The sequence below is a fragment of the Phocoena phocoena genome, chromosome 19, assembly GCF_963924675.1.
Source record: "Phocoena phocoena chromosome 19, mPhoPho1.1, whole genome shotgun sequence".
NCBI classification, from domain to species: Eukaryota; Metazoa; Chordata; class Mammalia; order Artiodactyla; family Phocoenidae; genus Phocoena; species Phocoena phocoena.
In genome coordinates this window covers 47635152-47651716 of record NC_089237.1, presented here as the reverse complement: position 1 = coordinate 47651716, position 16565 = coordinate 47635152, and the positions used below count along the sequence as shown (strand labels likewise).

Below are 16565 nucleotides of genomic sequence, written 5' to 3'. Positions count from 1 at the left end.
GTCAAGTCTGCGGGCAAGACAAGTTCCACCAAAGACTAACAGGGATAGAGCTGTCTCACCCAGGATGCAGCACCATTTCTCCAAGTCTCCCATGTTCCAGTCCTTGTCCTACACCAGGGAAAGACGCAACCATGAGTCTTAGAAGGAAGCTTGATGTGTGTGACAAACCAACAGGTTTTGAAGAGCTAAGTGCACTTCTGGATAGTGATACTAAAGCTGGTAATCTCCACTCTCAGTGGTTCGGCTCATCATCTGGATCTCAGCCTAGGGGAAAAGAGGAGCCCTGCAAAGAAATGGAAAAGCTGCAAAATGCAGGAAACTAACTTCAAGCAAATTACTTTGGTGCTCTTGGCCCAGCTTCCTTCCCATTTGGAGGAGGGGGGTGGGTAGAGAAGCTACCTTCTAAATGGCAGGATGACAGTTGGGCTGTAAGAAAAGAGCCACCACATCATTCAACTTGTCCTTTGCGGGAGACCTCACGGGTGCCCTAAAACACTTATGCATGCTAGCTGGTCAGTAGCCCAGGGATGAAAGGCAGGACACGGCCGACATATGTAAAGCACATAGAAAGCCGTGGGGCTTCTGGGAAAAGGGTGAAGATTCTTGGTACATTTCAACCAAAATTTTAAAAACAGTATTAATAATCTCCAAGAATCCAAGACCACTGGGCAGAATTAAAAGGCTCATTCATTAACAGAACAAAGGCAGTTAGGGTCACTTCTCCCCGGGGCCCTGAGGCTGTAAAAGATCCTTCCTGGCCTCAGCTGTAGTCACTGTCAGAAAGGGCTGCTGGAGGGCAGGGTGGAGCCTTGGAAAACAGTCTGGAGCTGCCTGACCCAGTGCGTTGTGCAGGCCCCTCAGGCAAGAACCCCTGCAGCTATGCTCCTAGTTCCCTCCTGCAAATAGGGTGAAGGAAGCAAGACAGCAAAGGCAGTGCTGGCCCTGCCCTGAAGAAAGGCCTTCCATCCAGGCCCTGCTAGCAACTTGCATATCTTATTCTCCATATGACTGGTGCTGAACACAACCCTGCTTCCTATTAGGACTCAATTTGAAAGGTTTTAAATCTGTGCACAAAAAGACTAAAAAAAAAAAAAAACCACATCTAGTTTTATAGGCATTTAATAGTTTACCAATTGGTACAATAAGATTTTTTTAATATGCAGAAAACATGAATAAATCTTGTTTTACACAGTCTGAGAGCAACAAATCTTACTGTAAAACACAAGAGCAATATTATATACATTCCTTTACTGATTTTTTTAAAATTGTGTCAATATCTTCAGTTAACTCTTATAATCTGGGGAACTGTTTTCTCCAATCACCACCTCTGTAACTGTTCGTATGAAATCAACGTTCGCCTTCATGTCAGTGTCAGGATCAACTTCTAACTCGAAGATTGTGTGTTTTGTTTCTACCATCTTCAGAGTGAGCTTTAGGGATGCTTGAAGGATAGGCAGGACAAGAAAGCAGCCACTTACATTATATAGTGGAAAGATAAAAAGGCCAGTTCGGTCCAGTCGTGACTTGTAAATCCAGCTTGCCCTCCCCCTCCCCCACTGAAAAAAACCAAAACCTTTTTCACCGATTTCGTACATGTTGCTTCTCTACCAGGCGATTCTTCTTTGCATCATCTAGGTTAGTTAACACACTGGACTTATATACAGCTGGACAGAGAGGAACCATTTTAAGTGCCTTTTCCTTCAACAATTTTATCTTCAGTTGCTTAAGGATTATCAAGCCACCACTGTCAACAAAACAAAATATCCTTTACTTCTAAATAGTTTTTCTTTAAATAAATTAAAAAAAAAACTATTTAATGAGTGATATTATCTGGACGTTCACATAGAAACAGAAAGAGGCAAACAGGAGAGCAGGGCACTGACAGTAAGGAGACTGGGCTTGGTGATCTAGAGCCAAAGCTTCCGAAGGCTACAGCGAGCGCCCACAGCCCTGACGACGTGCTAACACTAGTGAGTTTTAGAGCAGTGCTCTGGGCACACCATTGGTCACACCACAATGGACAAAACAGGACAGTCTCAGTCTCCTAAAGTGCAAGAGGCCATGTCAAAAAGCAACTATTCTCCAAGCCATGTCTAAACCAGTTTCCGTGGCTTGCACTTTCAAGAGTGCAGCTAGGACTTCTTGGGCACGTTGTATTAGGGTGGCAATGGAATGTCTGTTTTCACACACACAAAAGGTCAATCATCATCTGAGGATGCAATTCTACCAGCTTTTTATTTCTTAAGTGGCCAATTTGATTGAGACAGTGACAAAGCAGCAGTGAACCTCTAAACCAATCAATAAATTCCTCTACTTACAATCCAAACCAGTAACCTCATCATTGTACTTATCCCAGGCAAGGCACAGGGTTAGACAGCAGACAGAGAAAACGCAGGAAACAGGAAGAAAGGGCATCAACAGGGCAGTGTCAAACAACAGTGCAGGAAACCTCTGCAAATCTGCTTCCGGATTGTGGATGGATCACTCTCCCCACCCCCTTCATTATTCAAACAGGGCTCGTTACACTTGGATCCAGTTGAGGACCATCCCTGAGATTCAACGTTCGCTGCTTCGTAAATGGAGGATGTCTGGTAACTCAACTAAGCAGCAGGCTGTGGCAATCTCCCAATAAGGATGACTGTTTACAGAGTGATAGCTTCTCCTTGTCAGTGGAAGTCACTGCAGGCTGCAGGGAAAACCCAGCGACAGTGGCTTTGTTTCCTCCTAAATCGGTACCATTTTTTTCCTTTATTGTTCGTATCTAGGAGTGATTTCTAGATGTTGTGGCTTACCCTTAAACAATTCGTGTTGCTACATGCTAAAAATGAATTAAAATACAAGACATTTATACATGTACAAACAAATGTTAAAGATGCACCATTTCTATGTATTTATATTTCTTAAAATAGGACAGGAAATAGCAGCAAACAAGAACAAAGATATCTTCCATAGCTTCTGTAGAAAAATCCAGTCAGAACAGCTAAGGGGAAACAAAAAAAGACTTCTTAATGTGAGCAGGGTTGTGAGGCAATATTGTCCTGAAAGTTATTCTACTGTATTTAAGAAATTAGCTTAAGTTGTAATTTTTGTCCTCAAAAATAGCCATTAGTTTTCAAAACACTTCCTTCCAGAGACATCTCTCAGGAATTATTAAAAACAAACAAGCAAACAAAAAGACAAAAGCTAGACATAAGGCTGCTTCTAGTAAATATATGGCCTGTTCTCTGTGTGTGTATCCACAGGACATTAACTCTAACCCTTTGTCTTTTTCAGGAACCAAATTTCCACTGAATACTAAAAGGGATATTTTTTTAAAAAATCACATATTACACAAATGAATAAATGCAATCCAGGATAAATTTCTTTGTTAAACTATCTTTGTTATTTCATTGTTCTGTTAACTTTTCAAATGACCTTCTTTAAAAAAATGTTGGTTAGCTAAGCAATGGGATTATTTATTAATAATCTGCAAGGGAATATTGTTTTCAAAGTCACAGATAAAAATTATCTTAAACCTACTTGTAGTAACTTTGGACCACAATATACAGTATATCAGGGATGTGTAAAATGCTCAACAGCCAAACTGGGGGTGGAGGTGGCGGATAACGGAAGTGATTTTCCTTTAGCTGGGAAAAATTCCCACAGAGTCAGACCTGGTTTTCAGAAGCGTTAGGATCAAAAAGGATTTGTTCTAAAGCATGGTATTCCACAGCAAGATTTATTCTATTTATATGTTTTAGCACTTCTTCAAAAACCCAGGACCCAAGGACATGGAGGTTGTATGTGTGTGATATACATACATATACAGACTTATCCACTTATAGATAGGCCCATATACTCATAAACATTTATACATAAACAAAAGGTGAAAACACAGTACATTTTTATGCACGCTCCATTAAACCCTGTCTTTTTATAAACTTGTAAGTTAAACACAGTTCAAATCGATATCAGATTCATGTTGAAAAACAAACTGCTGTATTTCTCCCACTCCCTTAAAATGGGCAACATAACCTTTTCAATATTTCTTTGTCATTATGTTATGCACATTGCACATCCCTAAAAAACATCAAAAACAAATAGTGATTTGTACCATGACACACTCAATGGGAAGACTAAACTCTACTTGGAAGTCACATCACTACACAGTCTAACAGTATGGAGAATACAACTAGAAGTGTGTCTAGTGTGGAAAACAGAAGCTTAGAGTATTACAGTGTTTTTTGAACCTGTTTACAAAGCATTAAGACCCAAATGAAATAAATGATTTGTTATTAGCTGCTGAGATTTTTCTTATTTCAGATTTACAGTCATTTTCTTACATAAATATACCACTAGCCTTTGCTTGATAGGCTGCCAAAACAAATGTATCCTACTGATTTGGCAAATGTGTCATGACAAAAATTCCAATGTGTAATCCCCATTAATTACGTAGATGGTTCAGAAGATTCTGAATTGTAGCCTTATTATCTAACATCCTTAAAGAAGAGTTATTAAGCACACTTAAGTGATGTTACATAGATACACATTTCAGAAAAAGCCCTAATAACCACCACTTTCCCCCAAATGAGGCCATCAAGTCAGGCACCAACAGACAGCAGAAAGGAAAACAGGAATTAATAATCCAACATAAAACGACACTGTCAACTATTCAGTTTAGTGCCCTAGTTCAATTTATTCAACTTCTGCCTTCTTAGGCCTGGTGTGACCAATGCCAGCCCAGGTTTTTAAACCCTATGGTACTTCTAGACAACGTATGTAAATTTACAGTATACAATTTGGATTCACCATGCATGAATACTTTGTGTGTAACATTTAATAAGCTCAATCTACATCCAGAATAATTTACATGAAAGGACAATATTTATTTAAACAGAGCTCAATGGGGTAACCATGGTATCATCAGAGTGCATCCAGAGGAAACAAGGGAGGAGGGGCCAAATGAAACTCAATCAACGGCACTCCCACACCTTTACTGTTTGATCTACACTGCCAGTAACCACATATGGTGCCGTCTTATGGAAATCTGAAAGAAAAAGAGAAGGCTTATTTTAAAATCAGACTGAGCCAGATACAACTTTCAATAAGCCACAAAATAAGCACATCCAAGTGCCAGGAATACTCATTCTTTTTCTCTACACAGCCACACATCTACCCCTAGCAGGTATATCAAGCTTATCAACTAGGTGAGGGAAGCTGAGCCTTCATGATTATATCCTGTACTACTAACACCCTAAAAAAATACTTCCCCCACTATCCTCATCCCAACTGAGGCTGAATGAACACTGAATTCTAACAACAAGGCCAGCCTCAATGTATCCATTTATTGAACACTTACTGTGTTCTAGGCTTAGTACTAATGCTTTATATTCACATTTGATCCTTCTAATGGCCCTGTAAGGTTAAGCATTAGCCCTGTTCTACTGAGGCTTTACCTTCATTATCAGATCCATCATACCCTAGTGTATTGTATTTTACTTTATTCACATCTTAAATTCTAGATTCAGGTCCAGATGATACTGAGGATGTTTATTAAGTGTAAATACAGTTCCCTGAGTTTACAATAGTATATATCTGCCAGAGTAAAAAGGTTGAGTAAGAGTTCCTCTGAGAAACTTACAAACTAGTAGGGAAGAAAAATTACCCATCAGAGTGCTCAGTAAGCATCCTCTTCATAATTCTAGCTTCCAAACCAATGTTGTGCAATGGAGAAAATAATTTTTTTTTATTATAAGGCTGATGATGGAAAGAGAGAGTTAAGAAAGGAGAATTTAAAACAAATGGCAGGAATCCATAAGGTTTTTAACCTGTCTTCTCTATTCTGCCCTGAAAGAACATGTTCATTTCTTACCTGGAAACATCCACATGGTTACATAAAACTGTTAGGTCTGGCACCCCAAAACCTAACTGCTCAGAAACCTCGTAACTTGTACATACCCAAGGAGGTAACAAAGTGTTCATGCGCGTTGAGGGTCTTCATGCATCGCTTGTTCTTGTAATCCCACACACGCAGGGTCTTGTCATCAGCGCAACTCAAGATAAACTTCCCCCCAGAATGGAACAGAACTCCACGTACCCAGTTATCATGACCCACCTTAAAAACAAAGAGGTATTTGACTTAATAAAGGGATAAATAATTTAAAAAGCATCTATGAAAACAGCAAGTCATTACTCAAAGTGGATTGGAACTACATACACTAAAAACGTCAATGCCAAAAAAGACAAAAGGGGGAAAAAGTCTAAGGAATTCTAGGTTAAAGGAAAGTGGAAACTAACAATATATGACCAGTAAATGCAACATATAATACTTGATTGGCTCCTGGACAGAGGCTAAAATAAAGTTATAAAGGACACTACTGGGGTAAATGGAGAAAATTTAAATACGTAGTGTATTAATGTTAAATTTCTTCAGTGTGGTAATTTTATTATAGTTATACAGAATACCCCTTGTTTTTAGGAGATACATGTTAAAATATCTGGGGTCAAGTGTCATGATGTCTATAAGTAACTTTCAAACTGTTCAACAAAATCTACATATACACACACAGAGAAAAGAAAATGTTGACAACTGGCGACTCTAGGTGAAGGATATATAGGTATTTACTGCATATCTTTATTCATCCATTCATCTATCTATATCCCCTGTCCAGCAGTTTCATTTCTTGCAATCAATCCTAAGAAATAATTAAGAATGTGTCTAGATGACTTGGTTAACGAAGACGTTCAGCAAAGCACTGTATGTAATAAGTGTATCTGATGATATGAGCAACTGCCACATACCTTCTAAATTAGAAGTCTGCTGCAAAGCAGTACGTACGGTATACCATTTTTACATAGAAAACCCCCCACCATATTCATCTACATAGTAATTTAAGAAAAAGGTTTAGAACTGCACAGTCCAACAAGACAGCCATTAGTCACGTGTGGCTATTTAAATATAAACTAAAATTAAATACAATCAACAATTCAGTCCTTCAGTCTCTAGCCACATTTCAAGAGCTCAACAGCTGCCCGTGGCTAGTCGCTACCATGCTGGATAGTGTAGACACAGAATATCATCACAGAAAGCTCTACTGGACAGCTCTAGTCTACGAAAATACACTTGGTAGGTATTATTAGGTATGGTAAAGTGATCTGAGGGTGATTTTTATTTTCTTTTAACTTTTCTGTTTATTTCTCAAATTTTCTAAAATGTAAATAGCTATATTGCTTTTGTAAAAGAACCTCCCTCCCAAAGAGCTAAAAAAAGAAAAAGAAAAGAGACAACCAAGGTGACATATCTTTTGCCTTGGTTTACTTTTTTTGCCTTTGCCCTTACTTAAAAAAATACTTTGTTGGGCTTCCCTGGTAGCACAGTGGTTGAGAGTCCGCCTGCCAACGCAGGGGACACGGGAAGATCCCACGTGCCGTGGAGCAGCTGGGCCCGTGAGCCATGGCCGCTGAGCCTGCGCTCCGCAACGGGAGAGGCCACAACAGTGAGAGGCCCGCGTACCGCTACAAAACAAAACAAAAACTTTGTTATCTGTAAAAGCCACCAATCACTGGAGTTGTAGAAGCTTCAACAAAAATCAAATCACATTTCTTGTGGCCACACCAAAATAAAGCAGAGAAAAGAATCCTCCTTCAGTTGAAAAACAGGAGCCAGAAACCTCCAGGGAAATTAATGGTGACCTGTGTTGTTACAGAAGAGAGCACGTGCTTTCTGATTTTTAAATGTAGATCATGTTTTCTAACAGCAACATAGTATACCTGAACTCAGCTCAGAATACTAAGAGGAGAGTTTAATTTTCTAATCAGTTCTTGATGATACTTCCATATGTGTCTATCATATGCTACAGAGAGACAATCACTTCAAGGTATGATTAGCACTTAAAGAATCTCTAAACCAACATGGATACCAAATTAGAAAAACTGCTACTGGATTAATGTCCACGGATCCCCTACTATCATTTATATATCCTCATACTAAAATCTAGATGAAATAGGCTCCTAAATGAAATAAACATTTCCAAGTCATAAAGCTAACACCATTAATGTCAGAATGTAAACCAAATGAACTCCAACATGCAAATATATAGGTAATAATTAGAAGGATTCATATTAAAATTAAATATAATGAAATCGAAAAGCAAACAGCTTCAAAAAATGAATGAGTCTGTAATATTACTGTTTCCCCTCCTCAGGAGATGTCACATGATTTTTAGAGGTACAGTGGCTAGACTCTCCCTCCTAGCACTGACTGGCTTTGCAGACCCTTTGTATAACATAATATTCTACAGGAATGACCTCCATATCACTGCAACCATGGACTTAACGACAAGAAGTCTATTTATAAAGAAGTTATTTTAAAACCTCAAATAATTCAGATTATTTAATAAGATATCACAATGCATCTGACCCAAAAAGATATGCACACAGTAAAAATGCGAAAGCAGCAGTAAGATGATGCAAACTTACAAGGGTCATAAGGCACATGCCAGTACTGACGTCCCACATCTTGATAGTCTTGTCTCTGGATCCAGACAGTAAGAATGGTCCAGGCTTGCCACTTTTTTTAGTCTACAGAAAACATATAAAAATTAAGTTTCCCAGGCAAGAAGTTAGGTAAGGACTTTAAATGACAACTACCTAGCAATGATCTATATTTCTAATTTGGTAAAAACCATTTTCTGACAATAATAAAAATTGTATCTATTCAAGGTATATATACAACTTCATGTTCTGAGACATGTATACGCTGTAGAATGGTTACTATAATCAAGCTAATTAATGTAAACATCACCTCACAAAACTACGTTTTTTTGTGTGTGATGAGAACACTGAAGATCTACCCTCTTAGCAAATTTCAAGTATACAATACAGTACTGTTAACTTTAGTCACCATGCTGTATGTACATCAGATATCCAGGACTTATTCATCTTGTTTTTCTCTACTGAAATACAGAAGTCTTTTGACATACCTAGGTTACACAGGAAGGACCTAGATAATATAAAAGTAGAAAATTTCCACTTAGATTAGGATTCAGTTTCTACAACACCAATGGATGGTAAATTTACTGCTCAAGACTTCTGTAATCACAAACAATTTAAGAACTATTTAATTTATCCTTTATATAAAGTCCAACCACAACGAATTTATGACATATGGTACATAAACACCACCAGGTGGCAGTAAAAAAAAAAAAAAATCTGAAAATGCAACCAAGCCAGCCAACTAGAAAGAGATTACAATAGAAGATTCATTTTGAAAAATAATTGGGGGGTGGAGGGATGGGGAATCCTCCTTCATTTATTAAAATGTAATTTTAAAAAACCCATGATAGGAACGTCTCTATAAAAAAGAAATGTGAAAGAAAGAAAAAAAAAGCAATGTGGTCAATTTTGGCTCATACAACTTATTCACAGAATTAATTATGCTGTAATTTTAAGGTAATAATTACAAAGAATGAAATCATGAAGAGCACAAATTAAGAATCATGAAAAAATAATATAACTCCAGATTCAGCTAGTGTTTCTAATGATCAAGAGTATCAGAGGCCTCCATATAAAATATTCATTTAAAACAAATATTTAAATGCTGAACTGCATTTCACCATAAATTTATAAATAAAATAATTATGTTCATTAAGGAACACTATTCTTCTAAAAGATAACTTAAACCTCTCCCATAAGTTTTATTTTTTGCATTGGTATACTCTTATAACAATGACATTTCTGACTAATTTAAATGACCACTTTTACTCTTCAGGAGAACCCCCATCCCAGCACACATCAAGGGTCAGCTGACAGCAACAGTAACCACTAGTTAAAAAATATAAACACATCTATCTGCAAGTTGGAACAGTAAAGAGTTTCAAGATTCAGAATTCTGGGATGCAGATTTTTAAATGCATTAATGGCATGAAATAGAGAATCAGGAAGGTTATTTAAAGTTCTGAGATACTAGCAACAAAATCATGACATAACATATAAATCATACAGTACCTCAGATCCTGTCGCTTCAGAGATGCAAGAATAGGAGCTTTCTGGAGCCCAGGAAATGCATTCTACCACATGCTCATGTTCTCGAAGCTCAGCCTTGCATTCCTTTGTTGCTACGACCCACACGCGCACAGTCTGGTCGTTGGAACAACTGGCTATCAGAGTGCCGTCTTGATTTGGCCGCACCATACGTACCCATTCTCTGTGTCCTGTGAATGTCTTCACACAGTAGCTATCAAAATAAGTAATAGTTTGCATCGTGAATGGCAATCATTGGGACCCTTCCCAGAAGTGATACAAAACTAGCTATGCACTGGAATGAAGAGAATGGCATCATATGCAAGTCAACAGAATACACATACATTCCTGGTTAATAAAAGATGGGGACAGGCTGGAAAGTCAAACATCAGTTAAAATAAGCTGATGGAAGTATCATTAAGGAGCTAACCAAATCAAAATCTACAAGGTAAAAAATAGAGAGAAATAAAATCTTTTAACTAAGCACACACAGTAAACCTAACAAAAATATTTCTAGCCATGTTGGGGAAAAGGCATGCTCTTACTAATCTGGACAAAACCAGTAGGTTAAGTAAGGTTTTATTATAACAATCATGTAATTCTAAGCACAACCAAATTAAGCCTAATAGGGGCATACCTGCACAAATGTTATTTACATTTTAATTCAACCCAGAGAGATAACCTAAAAGAAGACCACAGAGAAAATAAGCCATCACACAGAAAATGGCTCTCAAGGATATAGTTTCTTTCATAATTTCTGTTCCTTTTGGATAGACATTTAGAGATTGAAACTTAAGTTTTAAAATATAACTGTCATGGTGATCATTCTGGGTTACAGCCAAATTTACTGGAACAATCAGAATATAATTGTGGGTTTTTTTGTTGAATATTATCTCTTTAAGCTGACGCCTTTTCAACTAAATCTACTTACCCAGTTTGCACTTCCCACATTTTTATAGTTTTATCCCTTGAGGCAGATACTATATGATCTCCATTGGGCATGATGGCTACTGAAGAAACATTGTGGTCATGGCCTAAAACACAAAACACAGTAACATATTAAGTAATATATCATCAACAGCAATTAAACCTCAGTTCACCTGAGATTTCATCATGGGATTTCAAATATCACAGCAACTTTAAATACAATGGAGTTTTATATAAATTTGATAAGAAACCTGGATTTACACAAAAAAAGTTAAGGGATTAATAACAATAAAATAATCCACAATGAAACAAGCAGCCAGCTCAATTTATAATTACATTTCAACCTGTACAACTGTTTTAAAATCACAGGGAATCAGTATCATCAGCATTTGAATATATTAACACACTGAATGTTTATGAACACTAAAAAAAAAAATTTTCTATGGTTGTTATTCTAAGATATAAGATAGAAATAAGATTTACAGAGATGAACAGAATGGATAAGAAAAATGGGGATTTGGTTCCATATTTAAAATAGTTGTTAAAAATTATTTTTGTTGTTGTTGATATTCATAGGGGTAAAAAAAATAAAATGCATTATTCACAATGCTAGTTAGCTATCCTTTGCAAAAAAGCCTCAGAGAATCCTTATAAGTATCACATTATTTTAAGCAACATAAAAGAACTCTTTAAGTTAGAGCAATAAGATACAGGCTACTTAAAGAAACAAATACAGATTTTACAAAAGGATTCAACAGAACTCCCTTGATCTGTAAGCTTCCCTAAGGCACTTAATTTGGGGGAGTGGGGCGGGGAAGCATACCATTCAAATTACACCATCTGTGTAGTCACACAGCTTACTCAAGTGCTAATGTCACTGGATAATAATTAAAAAAAATTTTTTATTAACACAGTATGTGTTCCTTAAATAAAACCCAAACATTCATATTTCAACATGTTTAAAAAAACAACAAAAATCCTTATCTAGTGAGCACCTCCTAAGTACCAGGTACTAAATCAGATGATTTGAGTATACAATCTCATTTTATCCTCACAACAACCCTATGACTTCAATTCTTAATTCAATACTTAAGTATTATTCATCTTATAGATTAGAGCTTACAATTTCCTAATGCCGTTAAGTAAACAAGTAGGAATTGGAACCCAGATATCTGATTCCAAAGCCCATGCTCTTTCCATAAAGCCAAACTGCTTCAGAAAACAGTCTCCATGACAAGGGCTGGGAAAACAACTTAACAATGAGACTATAGTATATGTGGAATATTAAAAAGTAAGCAAAGGAATATGGGTTCCAGCTTTTACTACATCTACTCTGACTTCAGTTTCCCAACTGCAAAAAATGAGAAACAACAATAAAACAACCCCAATAAATTCATTTTCTCTTCTTCTCAAGAACACATAGATGTCCTAGCAGTTTTTCTCATTCAAAAATATTTGTGAAAACAAGTATTTTATAACCACTAAGAGATACTTAAAACCTCATAACAGAAAACAACTCTCAATTACCATGATTATCCATGGACTATCTACATCATATGCTCCTCCACTACAGACAATAAGAATTGAATGTAGGGACCCAGTTGATTGCATGACTGATTTGACCAATAAAAGAGTGATGTGAGTAACAAAACAAACAAACAAACAAAAAACACAGTCTGTTCTAGAACCATTAAGATTTCTGTGTTTGACTACTGTTAACACTGTAAAATTAAAACCCAGTAAAGAGTAAAAAAAAAGAATGGAATGTAGGAAACTTGCACACTGTTAGAAAACATTATCCTTCTCTCTGGAATACCATGTTAGAAACTAATATCAAAATGCTATCCTCCACCTCTTACCATGCATGGTTCTGATGCATTCGAAGCCCTGAAAATCCCATAGTTTAATGGTCATATCCGCAGAACATGAAGCCAGAAGCTTGCCACTATGGTCGAATGAAATATCCTGTACAGAGTCTGTATGCCCCTTAAGAGTTCGTTCAAAATCTCCAGTCTCATAATCCCACACCTGTCAAGTGAACAGAAAATTGGTTAGCATCGTATCACTGCTTTCTCAGTTCACATCTGCACTCGGCAGGCCAGTCTGGCACTATACTGACTAAACAAGTAACAAAGGGTAACTCTCTTAGAAACAGCACATCTTCAAGTATAAATTGGACTCTTCTCTATAGAGAAAATCGATTATTAAATAGACCTCTAAAACCACATTTACTAAGCATCTACCATATATCTAACCATGCTAGTGATTAGGTATATAATGCAACAGGACAGAGTCCCATCCCAGTCTGACAGCAGGCAACAGACATGTTAAAAAGTAAATATAAGTACCGGAAAAAAAAAAAAAAAAGGGTTTCAGAGTCCTATGACATGAATTTATATGTAGAATATTAGGGGAATGATAAAGGAGTATTCAATTCTACTAGACAAGCAAAGCTCAGACATCTAAGAGGCCAAGGAAAGACTTCACAAGATGTAACTATCCTTAAATAGCAGATTTACAGAAGCATATGTCATTATGATATAAAAACACTGAGCCACAGTCACATTCTTAAAGATAATTTTTCTAAAAAAATAAAAATAATAAGCTATCAAGAATAATTACTATTAGAAACAGATCTCAAGAACATACTAAACTTCTATCCTGGTGGCCAAATACTAGTCTGAAGTTAAGTCTTTAACCAACACTAATTACATGCTCTAAAATCAAGTGACTGATTTCATTCTTTCCATAGTAAGTTCAAAGGTATCTGTGGTAGAGTGTATTTCACCCAATTTAGAGAAACTTAGAAAATGTATTTTGAAAATATGGAAACAATCTAAACATCCAATATTAGGGAAATGGCTACACAGATATAAAATTTGCTACTGTAAGGAATTTATGGCATGTATACAATAATGTTATATAAAAAAGACACAAAATTACACACGATTACAACTCCTGAACCTACTATGTTTTTTTTGTTGATATGGTATATCACACTGATTGATTTTCAAATGTGGAACCAATCTTGCATTCTGGAATAAACCCTATTTCCTTATGACATATTAACTGTCCTTTTTATGAACTACTGGATTCAATTTGCTTATAATTTGTTAAGGATTTTGCATTTATGTTCATAAATGGTATTATATCGGTCTATAGTTTTCTTTTTTTTTGTAGTATCTTCACTCATTTTGATATCTAGTCAACTCTTCAACACCAAGAGTTCAGATGAATACTTTACATACTGAAAATAAACAAGGTATGACCTTGAAGTTCACTTCCATTTAAGTTAATTTTCCTTCCATGCATTCATTAAAGAACACTGAAGCATTTTCCTCTAAAATAAATATACCCAGAATATGAACTGTGTCTCTTCATAAATGGTAAGCAAACAGAGCATTTTAGTGTTTATAAATGTCAGGAATTAATGAGAATTTTTTCTTTACTTGATATTTACCTTTTGTATGATTATAAAATAAATGCTCATGATAAAAATATAACGTACTGATATAAAGGCAATAAAAAATATCCATTATCCTACCAATGGCATAGTTTTTCCATTTTTTCTATGCTCCTTTTAAAAAAGTACGGTGACCGTGTATACTTCATTATCCTGTTTTTCCCTTTGCATCTTATCATAAGGATTTCTCCATGCCATTAAAAACTTATTAGCAAACATTCTTTTAAAAGTAATTCCTAATATTTTCTAAACAAAAGGAAAGACCTTTTCATTATAGAAAACATTATAGTGAAAACCTTTGAATAGTGAAAAATATCTGTCCTCATTCTGCAATAGTTAGGTCAGACAGTGATGGTGAAGAATTGAGTCAGAAAGTGTAAGCTTTCTAGCCCTTCATATATTCTATTAAATTGTTCTCCGGTAAGATTGTATCAAATGTAATGAGAATGCTTGCTTCATCAAATTCTTATCACCTCTGGGAATTCTCATTTAAAAAGTAAAATATCTTGGCAGATTTGATATATATTTTAACCTGCATTTCTTCTTCTATTAGTAGTGACGCCAAAGCTCTACTGTTGTTGGTTAGCCACTTTTTCTTCCTCTGAATTGTCTGTTCATGTCCTATAGTCCATTTTTCTGTTGAGATGTTACTGTTTTCCATATTTGTTTGAACTCTATATATTAAAGTTGGCAATCCTTGATCTGCTTTATTAGTTGAACGTATTTTTCAGTTTTGTTTGCTGTTCATTTTTCTTAACATTTAAGAACTAATTCTAAATGACAACCAGAAATAATGTTTCAAAAATTTAAATGACGCAATTAAAAAGTCATGAGCTATTCCAAATATCCATCCTCTATCATTTTTCTTAAATTGTTGTAGTTCAAATGTTGATAATGTAAATGAATGACTCTAAAAGGAACATGTTATATTTACTAGATGCACAAGAGAAATTATATAATAAAATTTTAATTTTGTTATAACTATAACATTATCTACAGTTTATTGGTGACTTACCATCCATCCACCAAACACTGTACCGTTATATACATTATGTATATATTACTTCATTTCAAGCAAAAGAATCTTATAGATATTTTTAATCCCCCTTCCAACAAATGAGAAATTTGAGCCTTAAACATATCAAGCACTTTGCCCAAGATAGTCACAAAATTACAGAAAATTCTGTCTCTGTGTGCTCCTTTGAGTTTTTGGAAGGTAGTTCTGTCTCAATCATCATTTAGGAATCCCCTAGCTTTACCGTAATTGAAGAATGAAAACCACTGGTAGAAACAGGTTTCTTTTCATTCCACAAAATATCCAACAAAATGAGAAAGACTTATGTATAAAATAGAACAGTATTACTTAAGATAGTAGATGACTGGAAATAAAAATCCAGTGGAAGATTTGTTAATGGTGTTGAGACACTGCTGACACTGAGTACTCCTTCAGTATTTTAAGCAGTTTCCATGTATTATTTAATCTTCCCCAAAGTCCTGTGACACAAGTACTAATTATCTTCATTTTACAGATGAGAAAAGAGAAGTACAAAAAGTTAATTTGCTCATATCACATAAATCATTAAGTGGGGGGGTCAGAACTTGAACCCAGAGCTTGTGCTCTTGACCATTAACTACTCTATAAAGTCTCCACATATAAGTAAAAAGATCAGTTTAAAATCATTAAAAATGATGATTCATTAGAAACAAAGAAAAGTATTTCTAAAATAAGTTTAATCAAAGAAGGAAGCAAAACTAAATACAAATGTTTTTCGTATGTGTGCACATTAAAGACTAAATGGAAGGGAGAACTTTTACTAGCTGTTGACATACATGGTATGGTTATAGATAAAACTTTTAAAACTTCCATTTGTAATATTTTAAAGTTGAACCAATAGCTAATTTTAAGATGGCATATTAGTGGTTTTATTTACGCTTTTAGACCACTGCTGCAAAATCAATAGTTAAGACTGAGTTTTCCATCTATTTGATAAATCTATCTTTACCCCCATGCTTCATGACAGCAGTGCAGTTTTTAGTAGACAAGAGCATCGTGAAATTAATAAACTAAATACATGTCTACATAATTTGAAAGACAGTAATATATTAGTGTATTAGGCAATCATCTCAGCCTACAGAAATATTTAATGCAAATAGAATTTAAGACTCTCTTCCAATT

At 35.6% G+C, this 16565-nt stretch overlaps 1 protein-coding gene across 2 annotated transcripts in view; it reads right to left on the bottom strand.

Moving 5' to 3' along the window:
- Positions 1–1103: 1103 nt before the first annotated feature.
- Positions 1104–16565, bottom strand: part of PAFAH1B1 (platelet activating factor acetylhydrolase 1b regulatory subunit 1) — a 76592-nt gene continuing 61130 nt past the window's right edge. Inside the window, exons 6-11 of one of the 2 annotated variants that reach the window (XM_065896345.1) lie at positions 12786–12954; positions 10931–11033; positions 9985–10213; positions 8458–8559; positions 5938–6094; positions 1104–5026 (exon numbers count right to left, since the gene is read on the bottom strand). In XM_065896345.1, the coding sequence (XP_065752417.1) occupies positions 4953–5026; positions 5938–6094; positions 8458–8559; positions 9985–10213; positions 10931–11033; positions 12786–12954 (834 nt within the window). In that variant the 3' untranslated portion in view covers positions 1104–4952. The remainder of the gene's footprint in view (positions 5027–5937; positions 6095–8457; positions 8560–9984; positions 10214–10930; positions 11034–12785; positions 12955–16565) is intronic. The other variant, XM_065896343.1, reaches the window with a different exon arrangement.